Raw genomic sequence first — 19,991 nt, forward strand, 5'->3', positions numbered from 1 at the left:
TGGGTCTCTGTGTGAGTCTATGGGTCTCTGTGTGAGTCTATGGGTCTCTGTGTGAGTTTATGGGTCTCTGTGTGAGTCTATGGGTCTATGTGTGAGTCTGTGGATCTCTGTGCGAGTCTGTGGGTCTCTGTGTGAGTCTGTGGGTCTCTGTGTGAGTCTATGGGTCTCTGTGTGAGTCTGTGGGTCTCTATGTGAGTCTATGGGTCTCTGTGTGAGTCTATGTGTCTCTGTGTGAGTCTATGGGTCTCTGTGTGAGTCTATGTGTCTCTGTGTGAGTCTATGGGTCTCTGTTTGAGTCGATGTGTCTCTGTGTGAGTCTATGGGTCTCTGTGTGAGTCTATGTGTCTCTGTGTGAGTCTATGGGTCTCTGTGTGAGTCTATGGGTCTCTGTGTGAGTCTATGGGTCTCTGTGTGAGTTTATGGGTCTCTGTGTTAGTCTATGGGTCTCTGTGTGAGTCTGTGGATCTCTGTGCGAGTCTGTGGGTCTCTGTGTGAGTCTGTGGGTCTCTGTGTGATTCTATGGGTCTCTGTGTGAGTCTGTGGGTCTCTGTGTGAGTCTATGGGTCTCTGTGTGAGTCTATGTGTCTCTGTGTGAGTCTATGGGTCTCTGTGTGAGTCTATGTGTCTCTGTGTGAGTCTATGGGTCTCTGTGTGAGTCTATGAGTCTCTGTGTGAGTCTATGGGTCTCCGTGTGAGTCTATGGGTCTCTGTGTGAGTCTGTGGATCTCTGTGCGAGTCTGTGGGTCTCTGTGTGAGTCTGTGGGTCTCTGCGTGAGTCTGTGGGTCTCTGTGTGAGTCTATGGGTCTCTGTGTGAGTCTGTGGGTCTCTGTGTAAGTCTATGGGTCTCTGTGTGAGTTTAGGGGTCTCTGTGTGAGTCTGTGGGTCTCTGTGTGAGTCTATGGGTCTCTGTGTGAGTCTATGTGTCTCTGTGTGAGTCTATGGGTCTCTGTGTGAGTCTATGTGTCTCTGTGTGAGTCTATGGGTCTCTGTGTGAGTCTATGTGTCTCTCTGTGAGTCTATGGGTCTCTGTTTGAGTCTATGTGTCTCTGTGTGAGTCTATGGGTCTCTGTGTGAGTCTATGTGTCTCTGTGTGAGTCTATGGGTCTCTGTGTGAGTCTATGGGTCTCTGTGTGAGTTTATGGGTCTCTGTGTTAGTCTATGGGTCTCTGTGTGAGTCTGTGGATCTCTGTGCGAGTCTGTGGGTCTCTGTGTGAGTCTGTGGGTCTCTGTGTGATTCTATGGGTCTCTGTGTGAGTCTGTGGGTCTCTGTGTGAGTCTATGGGTCTCTGTGTGAGTCTATGTGTCTCTGTGTGAGTCTATGGGTCTCTGTGTGAGTCTATGTGTCTCTGTGTGAGTCTATGGGTCTCTGTGTGAGTCTATGGGTCTCCGTGTGAGTCTATGGGTCTCCGTGTGAGTCTATGGGTCTCTGTGTGAGTCTGTGGATCTCTGTGTGAGTCTGTGGGTCTCTGTGTGAGTCTGTGGGTCTCTGCGTGAGTCTGTGGGTCTCTGTGTGAGTCTATGGGGCTCTGTGTGAGTCTGTGGGTCTCTGTGTAAGTCTATGGGTCTCTGTGTGAGTTTAGGGGTCTCTGTGTGAGTCTGTGGGTCTCTGTGTGAGTCTATGGGTCTCTGTGTGAGTCTATGTGTCTCTGTGTGAGTCTATGGGTCTCTGTGTGAGTCTATGGGTCTCTGTGTGAGTCTGTGGGTCTCTGTGTGAGTCTGTCGGTCTCTGTGTGAGTCTGTGTGTCTCTGTGTGAGTCTATGGTTCTCTGTGTGAGTCTATGGGTCTCTGTGTGAGTCTGTGGGTCTCTGTGTGAGTCTATGGGTCTCTGTGTGAGTCTATGGGTCTCTGTGTGAGTCTATGGGTCTCTGTGTGAGTCTGTGGATCTCTGTGCGAGTCTGTGGGTCTCTGTGTGAGTCTATGGGTCTCTGTGTGAGTCTATGGGTCTCTGTGTGAGTTTATGGGTCTCTGTGTGAGTCTATGGGTCTATGTGTGAGTCTGTGGATCTCTGTGCGAGTCTGTGGGTCTCTGTGTGAGTCTGTGGGTCTCTGTGTGAGTCTATGGGTCTCTGTGTGAGTCTGTGGGTCTCTATGTGAGTCTATGGGTCTCTGTGTGATTCTATGTGTCTCTGTGTGAGTCTATGGGTCTCTGTGTGAGTCTATGTGTCTCTGTGTGAGTCTATGGGTCTCTGTTTGAGTCGATGTGTCTCTGTGTGAGTCTATGGGTCTCTGTGTGAGTCTATGTGTCTCTGTGTGAGTCTATGGGTCTCTGTGTGAGTCTATGGGTCTCTGTGTGAGTCTATGGGTCTCTGTGTGAGTTTATGGGTCTCTGTGTTAGTCTATGGGTCTCTGTGTGAGTCTGTGGATCTCTGTGCGAGTCTGTGGGTCTCTGTGTGAGTCTGTGGGTCTCTGTGTGATTCTATGGGTCTCTGTGTGAGTCTGTGGGTCTCTGTGTGAGTCTATGGGTCTCTGTGTGAGTCTATGTGTCTCTGTGTGAGTCTATGGGTCTCTGTGTGAGTCTATGTGTCTCTGTGTGAGTCTATGGGTCTCTGTGTGAGTCTATGGGTCTCTGTGTGAGTCTATGGGTCTCCGTGTGAGTCTATGGGTCTCTGTGTGAGTCTGTGGATCTCTGTGCGAGTCTGTGGGTCTCTGTGTGAGTCTGTGGGTCTCTGCGTGAGTCTGTGGGTCTCTGTGTGAGTCTATGGGTCTCTGTGTGAGTCTATGGGTCTCTGTGTGAGTCTATGGGTCTCTGTGTGAGTCTGTGGGTCTCTGTGTGAGTCTGTCGGTCTCTGTGTGAGTCTGTGGCACTCTGTGTGAGTCTATGGGTCTCTGTGTGAGTCTATGGGTCTCTGTGTGAGTCTGTGGGTCTCTGTGTGAGTCTATGGGTCTCTGTGTGAGTCTGTGGGTCTCTGTGTGAGTCTATGGGTCTCTGTGTTAGTCTATGGGTCTCTGTGTGAGTCTATGGGTCTATGTGTGAGTCTATGTGTCTCTGTGTGAGTCTATGGGTCTCTGTGTGAGTCTATGGGTCTCTGTGTGAGTTTATGGGTCTCTGTGTTAGTCTATGGGTCTCTGTGTGAGTCTGTGGATCTCTGTGCGAGTCTGTGGGTCTCTGTGTGAGTCTGTGGGTCTCTGTGTGATTCTATGGGTCTCTGTGTGAGTCTGTGGGTTTCTGTGTGAGTCTATGGGTCTCTGTGTGAGTCTATGTGTCTCTGTGTGAGTCTATGGGTCTCTGTGTGAGTCTATGGGTCTCTGTGTGAGTCTATGGGTCTCTGTGTGAGTCTATGGGTCTCCGTGTGAGTCTATGGGTCTCTGTGTGAGTCTGTGGATCTCTGTGTGAGTCTGTGGGTCTCTGTGTGAGTCTGTGAGTCTCTGCGTGAGTCTGTGGGTCTCTGTGTGAGTCTATGGGGCTCTGTGTGAGTCTGTGGGTCTCTGTGTAAGTCTTTGGGTCTCTGTGTGAGTTTAGGGGTCTCTGTGTGAGTCTGTGGGTCTCTGTGTGAGTCTATGGGTCTCTGTGTGAGTCTATGTGTCTCTGTGTGAGTCTATGGGTCTCTGTGTGAGTCTATGTGTCTCTGTGTGAGTCTATGGGTCTCTGTGTGAGTCTATGGGTCTCTGTGTGAGTCTATGGGTCTCTGTGTGAGTCTGTGGGTCTCTGTGTGAGTCTGTGGGTCTCTGTGTGAGTCTATGGGTCTATGTGTGAGTCTATGGGTCTCTGTGTGAGTCTATGCATCTCTGTGTGAGTCTATGTGTCTCTGTGTGAGTCTGTGGGTCTCTGTGTGAGTCTGTCGGTCTCTGTGTGAGTCTGTGGGTCTCTGTGTGAGTCTATGGTTCTCTGTGTGAGTCTATGGGTCTCTGTGTGAGTCTGTGGGTCTCTGTGTGAGTCTATGGGTCTCTGTGTGAGTCTATGGGTCTCTGTGTGAGTCTATGGGTCTCTGTGTGAGTCTGTGGATCTCTGTGCGAGTCTGTGGGTCTCTGTGTGAGTCTGTGGGTCTCTGCGTGAGTCTGTGGGTCTCTGTGTGCGTCTATGGGTCTCTGTGTGAGTCTGTGGGTCTCTGTGTAAGTCTATGGGTCTCTGTGTGAGTTTAGGGGTCTCTGTGTGAGTCTGTGGGTCTCTGTGTGAGTCTATGGGTCTCTGTGTGAGTCTATGTGTCTCTGTGTGAGTCTATGGGTCTCTGTGTGAGTCTATGTGTCTCTGTGTGAGTCTATGGGTCTCTGTGTGAGTCTATGGGTCTCTGTGTGAGTCTATGGGTCTCTGTGTGAGTTTATGGGTCTCTGTGTTAGTCTATGGGTCTATGTGTGAGTCTATGGTCTCTGTGTGAGTCTGTGGGTCTCTGTGTGAGTCTATGGCTCTATGTGTGAGTCTATGGGTCTCTGTGTGAGTCTATGGGTCTCTGAGTGAGTCTATGGGCCTCTGTGTGAGTGTGTGGGTCTCTGTGTGAGTCTATGGGTCTCTGAGTGAATCTATGGGTCTCTGTGTGAGTATATGGGTCTCTGTGTGAGTCTGTGGGTTTCTGTGTAAGTCTATGGGTCTCTGTGTGAGTCTATGGGTCTCTGTGTGAGTTCATGGGTCTCTGTGTGAGTCTATGGGTCTATGTGTGAGTATATGGGTCTCTGTGTGAGTCTGTGGGTCTCTGTGTAAGTCTATGGGTCTCTGTGTGAGTCCATGGGTCTCTGTGTGAGTTTATGGGTCTCTGTGTGAGTCTATGGGTCTATGTGTGTGTCTGTGGATCTCTGTGCGAGTCTGTGGGTCTCTGTGTGAGTCTGTGGGTCTCTGAGTGAGTCTATGGGTCTCTGTGTGAGTCTATGTGTCTCTGTGTGAGTCTATGTGTCTGTGTCGTACCGCGCTCCTCGGGACGGAGGAGGGGGGGGAGAGAAACAGCCACGAGGCGCTGTTATACTCCACGTTACAAACCACAACGTTAACCGTGCTGTGAGAGGTGTTAAGAGGCGGTGCCAGCAAAAGAGCTGCGGTCTGAGGTCACCGTAAAAATACAATTAGTTTAGAACCGACGTGATTTTACCTAAAGAACCAAGAAGATTAATCCCTGCAGTCACGACAGCTTTAAATCGAAATCTATCGTGTAGTGTTGAGTCTATGGTGTAGTGTTGAGTCTATGGTGCAGTGTTGAGTCTATGGTGTAGTGTTGAGTCTATGGGCAGTGTTGAGTCTATGGTGCAGTGTTGAGTCTATGGGCAGTGTTGAGTCTATGGTGCAGTGTTGAGTCTATGGGCAGTGTTGAGTCTATGGTGCAGTGTTGAGTCTATGGTACAGTGCTGAGTCTATGATGCAGTGTTGAATGTATGGTGCAGTGCTGAGTCTATGGGCAGTGTTGAGTCTATGGTGCAGTGTTGAGTCTATGGGCAGTTTTGAGTCTATGGGCAGTGTTGAGTCTTTGGGTAGTGTTGAGTCTATCGGGCAGTGTTGAGTCTATGGTGCAGTGCTGAGTCCATGGTACAGTGTTGAGTCTATGGGTAGTGTTGAGTCTATGGGCACTGTTGAGTCTATGGGCAGTGTTGAGTCTATGGTTAGTGTTGAGTCTTTGGGTAGTGTTGAGTCTATGGTGCAGTGCTGAGTCTATGGGTAGTGTTGGTTTTTCTCACACCAGATAACTCTCGAAACTCCGTTTGGTACAGGACCATCCAGACTGTGTGTGCCCCCTTTTATTGCTGTGCATGAGTTTGTCAGAAGTGACAGACTGAACTGTTTAATTCTTAACACGTAGGCTTTTGGCGACCAATGTTCTGTTTACGTGACAACCCTTACCAGTTGGCCGTGTCGGGTGGTGGCGGGTTTAACATTAATATATTTACGCAATCTAACCCACAAAAAGCCTTTGTGTATGGATGAATTGTTTAAACCAAACATTTCAAGTCACTTAAATATTTTATTTTGATTTAAAGCTTTCGTGACTGCAGTAATTCATATTCTTAGCTCTTTCGGCAAAGTCACGTTGAAGGGAAACAATAAAATAATAAAATATATATACAAAACAATAAAAATTATCACGACGTTTCGACCATAACATAACGACCGTTTGTGTTATGGTCGAAACGTCGTGAGAATTTTTATTGTTTTATATGTATTTTATTATTTTATTGTTTGCCTTCAACGTGACTTTACCGAAAGAGCTAAGAATATCACTAAAAGATGTCCGTTTTTAATGACGCTTGCCGCCCGAACATTTTTGTTCCCGCATTCAGGAGCCGTCGAGGGTGACAACAGGGGTCGTGCCATTTCCCATCGCCGGTTTTTAAACTACCCGTTGAGCTACGAGCCCCGGGATCTCTTCGACGCCTTGAAAGGAGGAGAAGGCCTCGACGTTTCTTGAGCGATCTTTAACAAGAGACCCCCGGGCGGACTCGTCCCTCGCAAAAGCATTCTTTTCACCCCAAATTGCCCCGTATTTTTCCGCCGGGTCGATGCCAAACGTCGTAGACTTTCGGGCCTCCCGCAGGGCGTCGGCGGCGGCGAGACGCTCTGCCCCCCCGATGCCCCGCTTCGACCGGATCCCGCGACCGTCGGCCTCGAAGATGCTGAGAGAATCGGCCAGGCTGCTGTCGTTCTCCAAGGGGTGGCCCCGGTCGTCCCCCGTGCGGCCCGCGGACTTGGCGCGGGCCGGACTCTACCGCATGGGCTTCAGCGACCTGGTGGCCTGCTTCCGCTGCGGCGGGATGATGCATCGCTGGGAGGAGGGGGACGACCCCGCTCGGGAGCACGCCAGGCACTTCCCCGCCTGCGCTCGCGCGGTGGGTGACGCCAGCGACGGCGCCGGTGACGTCCTGACGCTTGTTTTGGGGGGGCGAGGCCGGGTCTTTCCTAAAACTAGTGCGGGGTGCCGCTGAGAATTTGCAACGATTGGCACGAAGAGATGTGCCTCGGGGTTCTGGGTACCGATTGGAGATAATTCTAGGCGTGTTTAGACGACGATGGCGAACGAGCGGAGACCCTTTGGCTCGTTGAATCCATTGACGCGCATTCGCGGTCAGATTCGTGTTATATTAAAAAACGATAGTCCAAAAACAAGTGTGAACATTTCTTTGTAAGCACCCTGTGCTAACACAGTTATTCTTGACCTGGCGAGGGCCCTACTCAGCGCTGCGATGATGTAGCTATTTGTTTCAGATGCCGACCCTCTCCGTCACGCAAAGCAGCGACGTTGCTCAGCGAAGCGGGCTCAGCATCGTTGCGTGGACATTTATATTTGCCGAATACCCTCGCACGTGGTGACCACGGGGGGAACAGAGAGAGAGAGACACGGAAACTCCAAATAGGCAGAAGCAGGTGTCAGGGTCGGGTTTCGAGCCCATGACCTCCTGCATACCAGGCGAGGTCGTTGACATCTCCTGGCTACCGCTGCGCCCTTGTAGATGAGTCTCAGTTCTTCAATGCTTTGTGCCTATAACCATGTTCAATGATGAGACTTTCCCGCTCCCCGCGCTGAAGAGTCGGCTCGCTCATTTGACAGCAGAGCCACGGCAACAAAATCAATTAAACTCTGCCCACCGTTGTAAAGACGTTGCAGCTGCCGTGCCGTAGAGGCGGTCACGTGGATTTCGGATTAACCGAGGCAACGTATTTGTTCGGTTTAAGCGCCGCGTGACTTGTAATAAAAACGTCCAAGAATTAACCAATGTTGTATAAACTGTTTTTAGATTATTTGGACTTCAGGGGAATATCCACGAGTTCTTAATCTCTGTCAAAATCGCAGGTGTGCGGTTCATCTGCAAATCGAATAAACCGCGCACGGATCATCCAGAGTCTACTGTAATTCAAATCAAGATTCTACTGTAATGTTATCTTCTCTATAAATTCCCCCACCTGTTGTATATGCCGGGTCTTGAAAATTTTAATAAAAATGATAAAAATGAAATAAAATTTGGAAAAATGCGTAATTATCCGAAATAATGTTAATTGATGTAATTATGCGCATAGGTTATGCTAGTTATGGAGATGTAATCGTATTAAGTCATGTAAATGACTTAACCTTTTTAGGTCAGTCTAAAAAGGTTTTGTTTCGAAGATGTCGTTTAAAAAAAAACGATTCCAATGCCCTCACGGCTTCCTGGGGAGCCGTTCCAAAGGGCGGGGACAATTCGATGAGCTCACTGCATCACCGTCGTCGCCATTGACGCTGTCGTCACAGTCGTCATCGTCGTCACCATTGTCGTCGTTGCGTTTGTTTCTGGGTGGTGCCTTTTCCCCGCAGGCCCCGTTGCCGCAGGCCACTCAGGATGGCCCCGACTCCGCACTGTGTCCAGAGATGCGTTCGTTCGGGGCGCGAATCAGATCTTTCGCGAGCTGGCCGTACACCGCCAATGTGTCCCCGCATGAGCTGGCCTACGCAGGCTTCTACTATTCCGGTACGGTTTGTGCTGCTGCTGCCGCTGCTGCTGCTGCTACGTAGAAGTGGGTGGAGGCCTTCCCCGGTGCTGTAGTCGTCCCCGTTTTGTGGGGGGAGGGGCGGCTCTTTGGGGGGCAAGCGCCACGGTGGCTCGGAGATGTTGACTACCTCGCCTGGAAGGCAGGAGGTGGTGGGTTCCATCCTGACGCCTGATGCGTATTTGGAATTTTCGTGCCTCCCCGTGGTCGCGTGGATTTTTTCTGCCGGTCCTCCGGTTTTTTTCCTCGCACATTTAGAAACACGCGTTTAGAGAATTTGGCTGCGTTTAAATTATCATGCGATAAGCCACTTCGTTGAGCTATCGTTTGTGAATGCCAGGTGGTCGCCTCTGAAAAAGAGCTGAATAGCAACTCAATGGTCCTAACACCTAGTATCATAAAATAGTTTCAATGTTGGTTAATAGTTTTGGTCAAACACCTGAGGGAGGTCAGAATCAGAATATTTATCTATACTGGAGGAATCCATTGAGCTGTGAAGCTCTTTTTCGCATGATGTCCAGTCGGGGCATGGGGGGTAAGAACGTCACGGCAACGAACAGTTTACAAAAACACGATAGGAGTGCGAAGTCCTGTCGGTTCCAAGCGTGTTGTAGAGTGCGTACACGAAACACGGGGAAGGCCTTTACAAGTTGTATAATCTCATGCAGATGTAGATGACGCTGGTTCTTCACGTTCTGTAGATGTAGATGACACTGGTTCTTCACGTTCTGTAGATGTAGATGCCGCTGGTTCTTCACGTTCTGTAGATGTAGATGCCACTGGTTCGTCACGTTCTGTAGATGTAGATGCCACTGGTTCTTCACGTTCTGTAGATGTAGATGCCGCTGGTTCTTCACGTTCTGTAGATGTAGATGACGCTGGTTCTTCACGTTCTGTAGATGTAGATGCCACTGGTTCTTCACGTTCTGTAGATGTAGATGCCGCTGGTTCTTCACGTTCTGTAGATGTAGATGCCGTTGGTTCTTCACGTTCTGTAGCTGTAGATGCCGCTGGTTCTTCACGTTCTGTAGATGTAGATGCCACTGGTTCTTCACGTTCTGTAGATGTAGATGACGCTGGTTTTTCACGTTCTGTAGATGTAGATGCCACTGGTTCTTCACGTTCTGTAGATGTAGATGACGCTGGTTCTTCACGTTCTGTAGATGTAGATGCCACTGGTTTTTCGTATTCTGTAGATGTAGATACAACTGGTTCTTCACGTTCTGTAGATGTAGATGCCGCTGGTTCTTCACGTTCTGTAGATGTAGATGCCGCTGGTTCTTCACGTTCTGTAGCTGTAGATGCCGCTGGTTCTTCACGTTCTGTAGATATAGATGCCACTGGTTCTTCACGTTCTGTAGATGTAGATGACGCTGGTTATTCACGTTCTGTAGATGTAGATGCCACTGGATTTTCGTATTCTGCAGATGTAGATGCAACTGGTTCTTCACGTTCTGTAGATGTAGATGACGCTGGTTCTTCACGTTCTGTAGATGTAGATGACGCTGGTTCTTCATGTTCTGCAGATGTTGATGCCACTGGTTCTTCATGTTCTGTAGCTGTAAATGCCACTGGTTCTTCACGTTCTGTAGCTGTAAATGCCACTGGTTCTTCACGTTCTGCAGATGTTGATGCCACTGGTTCTTCACATTCTGTAGATGTAAATGCCACTGGTTCTTCACGTTCTGTAGATGTAAATGCCACTGGTTCTTCACGTTCTGCAGATGTTGATGCCACCACCTCCATCTATTGTGAGGCGGTTGAACTTACGACTCTCGGTCCGAACGGGCAACTGGATGGGTTTGTTTATCTCTGAAAAGTTGACAGTGTCGATATGTAGGGGAGAGGTCCCTGTAACGTGTTTTCTATTTTGAGTAGGTCACGGAGATCTTGTGAGGTGCTTCAGCTGCGACGGTCATCTACAAGAGTGGGCGCTGGGAGACAGCGCTTGGCATGAGCACGCAAAGTGGTTTCCCAGGTGAGGCGTTTGGCACCTGCTGCTCCCGTGAAATGTATATATATACAGTGAGGGAAAAAAGTATTTGATCCCCTGCTGATTTTGTACGTTTGCCCACTGACAAAGAAATGATCAGTCTATAATTTTAATGGTAGGTTTATTTGAAAAGTGAGAGACAGAATAACAACAACAAAATCCAGAAAAACGCATGTCAAAAATGTTATAAATTGATTTGCATTTTAATGAGGGAAAAAAGTATTTGACCCCCTCTCAATCAGAAAGATTTCTGGCTCCCAGGTTTCTTTTATGCAGGTAACAAGCTGAGATTAGGAGCTGAGATTAGGAGTACACTCTTTAAGAGTGTGCTCCTAATCTCAGCTCGTTACCTGTATAAAAGACACCTGTCCACAGAAGCAATCAATCAATCAATCAAATTCCAAACTCTCCACCATGGCCAAGACCAAAGAGCTCTCCAAGGATGTCAGGGACAAGATTGTAGACCTACACAAGGCTGGAATGGGCTACAAGACCATTGCCAAGCAGCTTGGTCAGAAGGTGACAACAGTTTGTGCGATTATTCGCAAATGGAAAAAACACAAAAGAACTGTCAATCTCCCTCGGCATGGGGCTCCATGCAAGATCTCACCTCGTGGAGTTGCAATGATCATGAGAACGGTGAGGAATCAGCCCAGAACTACACGGGAGGATCTTGTCAATGATCTCAAGGCAGAGGGACCATAGTCACCAAGAAAACAATTGGTAACACACTACCTCAGGGGTCGGGAACCTATGGCTCGCGAGCCAGATGTGGCTCTTTTGATGATTGCATATGGCTCGCAGATAAAACAAAATATTCTCACTTGTTTTAATCCATCCATCAATTTTTCACTGCGCATGTCCTGTTCATGGCTGCAGGAGCAATTGTCCATTATTTTAATTGGATGATACTGGCCTACGTATGCATGTGAGCAGTCATTCTCACATCTTAAAAACATCAAGTCCAACCTACGATCACGTTTAACGGATGAAAGCCTCAACGCTTGCATGAAGCTTAACCTCACCAAGTACCAACCCGACTACAAAGACATCAGCAAATCCATGCAGCACCAGAAGTCGCATTAATGGTGAGTGTTATAACAACATTATTTAAAAGAATAAATTCAGAGGCTTATTATACTGACATTTAGTTGAATTCACTTTTAAAATATATTATATGGCTCTCACTGAAATAAATTTCCAAATTTTTTGCTTTCATGGCTCTCTTAGTCAAAAAGGTTCCCGACCCCTGCACTACCTCGTGAAGGACTGAAATCCTGCAGTGCCCGCAAGGTCCCCCTGCTCAAGAAAGCACATATACATGCCCGTCTGAAGTTTGCCAATGAACATCTGAATGATTCAGAGGACAACTGGGTGAAAGTGTTGTGGTCAGATGAGACCAAAATGGAGCTCTTTGGCATCAACTCAACATGCCATGTTTGGAGGAGGAGGAATGCTGCCTATGACCCCAAGAACACCATCCCCACCGTTAAACATGGAGGTGGAAACATTATGCTTTGGGGGTGTTTTTCTGCTAAGGGGACAGGACAACTTCACCGCATCAAAGGGACGATGGACGGGGCCATGTACCATCAAATCTTGGGTGAGAACCTCCTTCCCTCAGCCAGGGCATTGAAAATGGGTTGTGGATGGGTATTCCAGCATGACAATGACCCAAAACACACGGCCAAGGCAACAAAGGAGTGGCTCAAGAAGAAGCACATTAAGGACCTGGAGTGGCCTAGCCAGTCTCCAGACCTTAATCCCATAGAAAATCTGTGGAGGGAGCTGAAGGTTCGAGTTGCCAAACGTCAGCCTCGAAACCTTAATGACTTGGAGAAGATCTGCAAAGAGGAGTGGGACAAAATCCCTCCTGAGATGTGTGCAAACCTGGTGGCCAACTACAAGAAACGTCTGACCTCTGTGATTGCCAACAAGGGTTTTTGCCACCAAGTACTAAGTCATGTTTTGCAGAGGGGTCAAATACTTATTTCCCTCATTAAAATGCAAATCAATTTATAACATTTTTGACATACGTTTTTCTGGATTTTTTGTTGTTATTCTGTCTCTCACTGTTCAAATAAACCTACCATTAAAATTATAGACTGATCATTTCTTTGTCAGTGGGCAAACGTACAAAATCAGCAGGGGATCAAATACTTTTTTCCCTCACTGTAAATATTCACTAATTATGTGTTCCCCAACACATCCATCGCATTATATAATAATGATGTGTTCCCCGATACATCCAACGCATTATAAGATAATAACAAAATCATAATAAACGCGATAAAATAATAAATATAATGTGTTCCCCAATACAACCATCTCACTATAAGATCATAATATAAATAATAATAATAATGATGGTGATGTGCTCCCCAATACATCCACCACATTATACCCAGCCGGCATAACGTAATGACCCCCCCCTCTTCCCGCGTCGTTTGCTGAACAGCTGCGCGTTTGTTGGACGACAGAAGGGGGAAGCTTTCGTCCGCGGGTCGATGCGGCCGCCGGTAACAAAACATTTTCTCGCCAACTTTTGGTTTCGCAGGAAAATCGAGTTTAACGCCGGCGTGCGAACACGCCGCACGTACGATTTTTTGTTTCGTTTTTTAACGTTGACCTTGGTCAACTCCGGTCGTTGAACAGACGAGACTATCCTCGTCTCTTGATGGAGTTTATCAGGGGTCTTGAACACAAATAGACTTAAACTTAAACTTCGCAGGCAGCTTGAAATGTTGTTCATCATTCAGGGGTAAAAATACAAAAATAATGTGGTTTTATTACCAATATGCTCATTGTAAATATAGTAGTGTGTATAGTATAGTAGTGTATAGTGTAGTGTATAGTGTAGTGTAGTGTATAGTGTAGTGTATAGTAGTGTAGTGTATAGTGTAGTGTATAGTGTAGTGTATAGTAGTGTAGTGTATAGTGTAGTGTATAGTGTAGTGTATAGTAGTGTAGTGTATAGTGTAGTGTATAGTAGTGTATAGTAGTGTAGTGTATAGTGTAGTGTATAGTAGTGTATAGTGTAGTGTATAGTAGTGTATAGTGTAGTGTATAGTAGTGTAGTGTATAGTGTAGTGTATAGTAGTGTAGTGTGTAGTGTAGTGTATAGTATAGTAATGTATAGTGTAGTAGTGTATAGTAGTGTAGTGTATAGTGTAGTGTATAGTATAGTAATGTATAGTGTAGTAGTGTATAGTAGTGTAGTGTATAGTATAGTAGTATAGTATAGTAGTGTATAGTATAGTGTATAATATAGTAGTGTATAGTGTAGTGTATAGTAGTGTAGTGTATAGTATAGTAGTATATAGTGTATAGTGTAGTAGTGTATAGTATAGTAGTGTATAGTGTAGTGTATAGTAGTGTATGTATAGTAGTGTATAGTAGTGTAGTAGTGTATAGTAGTGTAGTGTATAGTATAGTATTGTATAGTAGTGTATAGTGTAGTAGTGTATAGTAGTGTAGTAGTGTATAGTAGTGTATAGTGTAGTAGTGTATAGTAGTGTAGTAGTGTATAGTAGTGTATAGTATAGTAGTGTATAGTAGTGTATAATAGTGTATAGTAGTGTATAGTAGTGTATAGTGTAGTAGTGTATAGTAGTGTATAGTAGTGTATAATAGTGTATAGTAGTGTATAGTAGTGTAGTAGTGTATAGTAGTGTAGTAGTGTATAGTGTATAATAGTGTATAGTAGTGTATAGTGTATAATACTAGTACAGCTCACACCGGTGTGTTGGAGAGCCAAGCCACAACATTTAGAATCTGAGTATGACGTTTCACCAGTAATTACAACAACAACGAGCTTCATCAGGCGACGGCCAGATTAAATGTACTCTATAACTATATATAACTATGGGGATAATCGGTGTTTTTGGCATAGAGATCCACGGAATTTTTTTAATTTTATCTTTTTGGATGCTGCGCGATTTTGAGCCGTCTGCAGCTGCCCTGCCCCCCGTCGTTAGCGGCGACAATCGAGAGCCGGCTCTTGTCGTTCCGTTTGGTTTGCCGACACGCCGATTGCAAATCGAGCGCAGAGTAACGGTGCAAAAAGTCGCGATCGTTTTTAACGCGAGCGGTCGTCGCTTGCGTAACTTATCCATTTTTGTCGGTTCTTCTGCGTGACACCGGCGATGATTCTTACACGCGACGATGTTCATCTTTATTTGTCGGTTTAAAGGCTCCGCTACCGGGTCAGACGCCGCAGAGTACAACCACGGAGATTGAGCACGGTAAGACGGCGGATCCCTGCGCACTGTATCAGACCCTCACCTGATACAGGTGAGGGTCTGATACAGGTGAGAGTCTGATACAGGTGAGGGTCTGATACAGGTGAGGGTCTGATACAGGTGAGAGACTGATACAGGTGAGAGTCTGATACAGGTGAGGGTCTGATACAGGTGAGAGTCTGATACAGGTGAGGGTCTGATACAGGTGAGAGTCTGATACAGGTGAGAGTCTGATACAGGTGAGGGTCTGATACAGGTGAGGGTCTGATACAGGTGAGAGTCTGATACAGGTGAGAGTCTGATACAGATGAGAGTCTGATACAGGTGAAAGTCTGAGCCAGGTGAGAGTCTGATACAGGTGAGAGTCACGACCTCATGTATACCAGACGAGGTGGTCAACATCTCGCCAACTTTGCGCCCCATATGTAAGCAGTCTGGTGATGATCGACCATCACTTTTTGAAACCGCTGAAAGTGTGTGCGGGTGTGTCTCTGTGTGTGCGTCTGTGTGTGTGTGCGCTTGCGTCTGTGCGTGCGCGCGTGTGTCTCTGTGTGTCTCTGTGCGTCTCTGTGTGTCTCTGTGCGTCTCTGTGTGTCTCTGTGTGTCTCTGTGCGTCTCTGTGTGTCTCTGTGTGTCTCTGTGTGTCTGTGTGTCTCTGTGTGTCTCCGCGTGTGTCTCCGCGTGCGTCTGCGCGCGCTTCGTCCACAGCAGCGCCATCGACTGAGGAGCTTCTGGACAAGCTGGAAGAGCGGCTGTCCTGCAAGGTGTGCATGGAGCGCGAGGTGTCCACGATGTTCGTGCCGTGCGGACACGTGGCCACGTGCGGCCACTGCGCCCTCTCCCTGAGCCGGTGTCCTGTGTGCCGCGTCGCCGTGCAGACGTCGCTCCGGGCCTTCATGGTTTAGGCGGACGGCCGGGCGAAGGAGGAGGAGAGAGAAACGACCGCCGGGGATCCCGACCGCCCGTGGCTTCGACCGTTGGGGCGAGTTCGTTGATTCACCCATCCCCTCTCCCGTACCGAGGCATAAGCCGGTCGCTGGCGAGCGTTCGGCGTTCGTTTTTTCCGCACAGGGAGGCACGGGGAGGGCAATTTCACTTGGCCACCGGCCTCCACCCATAGAGCAGCCTTTTTTTTGGGGGGTTTCCGGAATGTAAAAGGGTTCATTGATAATTATCAGTGTGGTGGTTTTGAAGGCGTACGATGTCAGACTTGGAAAGTGAAGGAAGTAAAGTTTTAAGACTGTTCTGTAATCTTTACTTTAACCGGATGGTACGCATAGGTTACACACGTTAACAGTTTCTACATTTGGGAGCTATTACATTTAGAACTCTGTGGAGCGCTTATTGCAACGGGTGGAAGGGTCAAAGATTGCGGTGATTTTAAGGCGTACTTACATGTGTGAGTTATTACATTTATAACTCTGTGGGACAATGCAATGGGTGGCATGGGAAAGCGTTAATAAGAGTGCGTTGATTTTAACGTGTGCAATGTCAGACTTGGGAAGTGACGAAGTGAATGTACATGCACATATACACGTGTAAGCTGTTACACGTGTAACAGCTTACACGTGTATATGTGTAAGCTGTTACACATGTAAAGCTGTTACACGTGTAACTCTGTGGATCGCTTATTGCAATGGGCGGAAGGGTTAAAGAGTTGCGGTGATTGTAAGGCGTTTGGTGCTAGACTTGAAGTGAAGAAGTTACGTTCTGTAAATCTTTACTGGAACTGGAATGTTACGCAGAGTTCACGTGCGTAAACATTTTTACGTTTGTGAGTTATTACATTAATAAGTAATATTTTAAAATACTTTTTTTTTTAAAACACTCTTTAATGAAATGTACCCTACTGGTAACGGAATAACTCCACGACTCCAGGAAGTGGCCCCGAGGCTTGGCCACGACGTAAGGGGACCGTGGAGATTTACAGCCAACGACGTCAGTTGAGCGTGGACAATTACACCCAAGACGAAACATAACGTGTTAAAAAAAGATTGTTGGAAAATATATTTTTTACGCTAGAATACAGTGTTGTCATCATTATGACATAAGTATACCACATTGGTAAGTGGGTTAAGATTGAGTTACTATATTTGATGATACTACAACAACAACAGACAGAGTGAGTTCATACACAGCGTGTGCAATAATAGCCCCATGGAGCACTTATTGCAATGGTGATGTCATCAAAAATTTAATTGTCGCGTTCCACGGTGGCCGCTCTTTGTCGGTGGTGGGGAGCGGTGGGGGGTTGGTGGAGCGGTCAGCGCTACCAACGCCGGTGATCAGCCGAGTTCCATTCCTGCTCACGGCCAACGCCACAGTGATTGCGATCATCTGAACAACCGGTCCTGGGCCTCCCCTAGGTCGACTTGGCCTCGAATGAGTGCCCGCTGCGATATGTAAAGACATCGCCACTGGGGAGACAAAGGCGGCTGTGCGTGGTGTTGACCACCCCACCCCCCCCCCACCCTCGTGTGCCACAGTGCCGGTAGCCTTCATAGCTGCTGCTAATCGCTAACAGCACTTGCCCCAACAGTCTGTTAAGGCTACACGGGGGGGATCATCATAGCTGCTGCTACTCGCTAACAGCACTTGCCCCAACAGTCTGTTAAGGCTACACGGCGGTGGCTGGGGGATCTTTGGGGCTGTGTGTGGACGGCTTTGTGTGTTCCTCGCCGCTTTTGTTTCTAAGAAGTGCCAGGTTATTTTTCCATCGGTCGCGTGAGAGATAATTTTCGGGGACTCGTTAACCCGCTGCTGGATTAGGGCCCCTCGGCGCGCCTCGTCCCACGGGGGTTTGTGTTGGACTCGGCACTTGGCGAAGAGAACGCCGGAGCAGTTCCCCCCGCGGGAGATTGGTCGCGGGCAAATTTAGAATCGCTGCTCGGAAATGTTGAAAAGGTCGAATCCGTCCTCGGCTGCGACGCTCGCTCGTTCATTCAGCTCCAGCAGCAGCGTCCGCCTGCACCGAGTTTCTGGCTTTGCCGCTCTTAACCCAGAGTTTTTAAGCGGCTGCTGCGTTGAACATCGTCGCGCGTAGTGTAAACTAAATATATATACACACAGCTTCCTGAGAATGTGTTAAGTTGGGGAAACGTGATTATTTTGCGCGTTTAAAACACGGACGTTGTAAAACATCCTTCAAGGTTTTGATTTAAAGCTTTCGTGACTGCAGGGATTCATATTCTTGGTTCTTTCGGTAAAGTCACCACCACGTAGAAGGGAAACAATAAAATAAATAAAATATAAAACAATAAAATTCTCACAACGTTTCGACTGCAACACGAGCAATCATCATCAGGTGTGAAAACCACATAGCACCACGGAGAGCGATTTGGCAGTTGTTCAGACCGCATTCCATTCTCTTCCTCTCCCCCCTCCTCTTTTCCGAACATAGATGGACTCGTCCATTTGAACAACTGCCAAATCGCTCTCCGTGGTGCTAACGTTAAAAAAAACTCCACTTTTTAAAAAATTTCTTGCTGTGGTTTTCACACCTGATGATGATTGCTTCTTGTGTCGTAGTCGAAACGTCGTGAGAATTTTTATTGTTTTATATTTTTATTATTTTATTGTTTCCCTTCTACGTAGTGACTTTACCGAAAGAACCAAGAACATTCTTCAAGGTTCTTTCGGTCAAGTGACGTAGGGACAAAATAAAATAAATCACGACGTTTCTGTCGCAACACAAGCGACCCCCCCATCAGTTGAACTGTACCTGTTCCGCCTGATGACGGTCGCTTGTGTCGCGATGGAAACGTGGTGATGTATTTTATACACCTACCACGTGATGACTTTGAGAGCGTGGATCCCTGCAGTTGCCACGAAAGCTTCAAGTGAAGATTCTCAAGGCTGCTTTCAATGTTGCGTTCAGTCAATGAAACGTCCGCACATTCGAGTCGAGTGCCCATTAATGGGCCACGCAAGGCCCAACGCGTAGGGCCGAGGCTTCGCTCTGTGGCTCGTTTGATCGTCTCGTTATTAAATCATTTTTGATGTCACCAGAGGACTTGGGAGTCTTGTTGTGTTTAGACTGCAGGAGCGGTGGGAGGGGTTTTAAGAGCTATTAAATTGTCTCTCTCTGTCTCTGTGTGAGTCTCTCTCTGTGTGTGTCTGTCTGTCTATGTTGTGTGTCACTCTCTGTTTGTCTCTGTGTGAGTCTCTCTCTCTGCTTGTGTGTCTGTCTCTGTGTCTATGTTGTGTGTCACTCTCTGTGTCTCTGTGTGAGTCTCTCTCTGCTTGTGTGTCTGTCTGTGTGTCTATGTTGTGTGTGTCGCTCTGTGTGTCTCTGTGTGTCTCTCTCTGTTTGTCTCTGTGTTGTCTCTCTCTGCCTGTGTGTCTGTCTGTGTGTCTATGTTGTGTGTCTCTGTGTGAGTCTCTCTCTGCTTGTGTGTCTGTCTCTGTGTCTATGTTGTGTGTCTCTCTCTGTTTGTCTCTGTGTGAGTCTCTCTCTGTGTGTCTGTCTGTCTATGTTGTGTCACTCCCTGTGTGTCTCTTTGTGAGTTTCTCTCTGCTTGTGTGTCTGTCTGTGTGTCTATGTTGTGTGTGTCTCTCTCTGTTTGTCTCTGTGTGAGTCTCTCTGCTTGTGTGTCTGTGTGTCTATGCTGTGTGTTACTCTGTGTGTCTCTGTGTTGTCTCTCTCTGTGTGTCTGTCTGTGTGTCTATGTTGTGTGTCTCTCTCTGTGTGTTTCTGTGTTGTCTCTCTCTCTGCTTGTGTGTCCCCGTGTCTATGTTTTGTCTCTCTCAAATTTATCAATCGTTGGAAGAACGTAATCAACCAGGTGGGGCGTTGATTGTTTTGTTGGCCGACTCTGTGTTATATTGCATTATATTTCCAAGTTTACTATGTTTGTTCTCATTCATTTGTACCTTATGATGGTCGCTTGTGTTGCAATCGAAACGTCGTATTCTATTATTATTACATTTCTTTACCATTACGAATTGTCTGGGAATCAAAGCCAAGCAAGTTTCTTACCACAGTGACCGCACGAGACGTGAAACAAATGCTGCACATGTAGTGGGTGCAGGGAGATTGGAGACGGCGTGTAGAGGCAACACGTTGATTTAACGACAACGGTAACAGCAATAGTAGCGGTCCCTAACACAAAGGGGTGACGGCCCCTTAACCCGCTACCTGGGGGTGGTACGGCCCCCGGACAAGCGTGGCCTATCACTGGGACCACGGGCTCTCTCGCCTCCGGCTAACCGTGACCTAGGGGAGGCTACACTAACCCGACCCAGTCAAGGTACGGGTCTCGACCACTGTCTCGCTCGGTCCCGGCCCTTACAAGGACGTCGGGACCCGGGGGCTCCCAGGGTCTCACCACTAGCCCGCTCGGTCCCGGCCCTTAGAAGGGCAGCGGGTCTGGGGGAATTGAT

The 19,991-nt window shown here is 47.6% G+C and overlaps 1 protein-coding gene across 3 annotated transcripts in view; it reads left to right on the top strand.

The window, feature by feature from the left end:
* The window catches only part of LOC142908871 (baculoviral IAP repeat-containing protein 7-B-like), a 497,418-nt gene extending 478,805 nt beyond the window's left edge, over positions 1-18,613 (top strand). Inside the window, exons 2-7 of one of the 3 annotated variants that reach the window (XM_076059513.1) lie at positions 6,197-6,742; positions 8,203-8,356; positions 10,254-10,353; positions 12,827-12,887; positions 14,561-14,612; positions 15,321-18,613. In XM_076059513.1, the coding sequence (XP_075915628.1) occupies positions 6,416-6,742; positions 8,203-8,356; positions 10,254-10,353; positions 12,827-12,887; positions 14,561-14,612; positions 15,321-15,514 (888 nt within the window). In that variant the 5' untranslated portion in view covers positions 6,197-6,415 and the 3' untranslated portion in view covers positions 15,515-18,613. Of the gene's footprint in view, positions 1-6,196; positions 6,743-8,202; positions 8,357-10,253; positions 10,354-12,826; positions 12,888-14,560; positions 14,613-15,317 lie in introns of all 3 variants that reach the window. The other 2 variants (XM_076059512.1, XM_076059514.1) reach the window with 2 other exon arrangements.
* The last annotated feature ends 1,378 nt before the right edge of the window (positions 18,614-19,991 follow it).

The sequence above is a fragment of the Petromyzon marinus genome, unplaced genomic scaffold, assembly GCF_048934315.1.
Source record: "Petromyzon marinus isolate PM22_M1 ecotype Great Lakes invasive population unplaced genomic scaffold, UKy_Petmar_22M1.pri1.0 PM_G_Scaffold_106, whole genome shotgun sequence".
In the NCBI taxonomy this organism is placed as follows: Eukaryota; Metazoa; Chordata; class Hyperoartia; order Petromyzontiformes; family Petromyzontidae; genus Petromyzon; species Petromyzon marinus.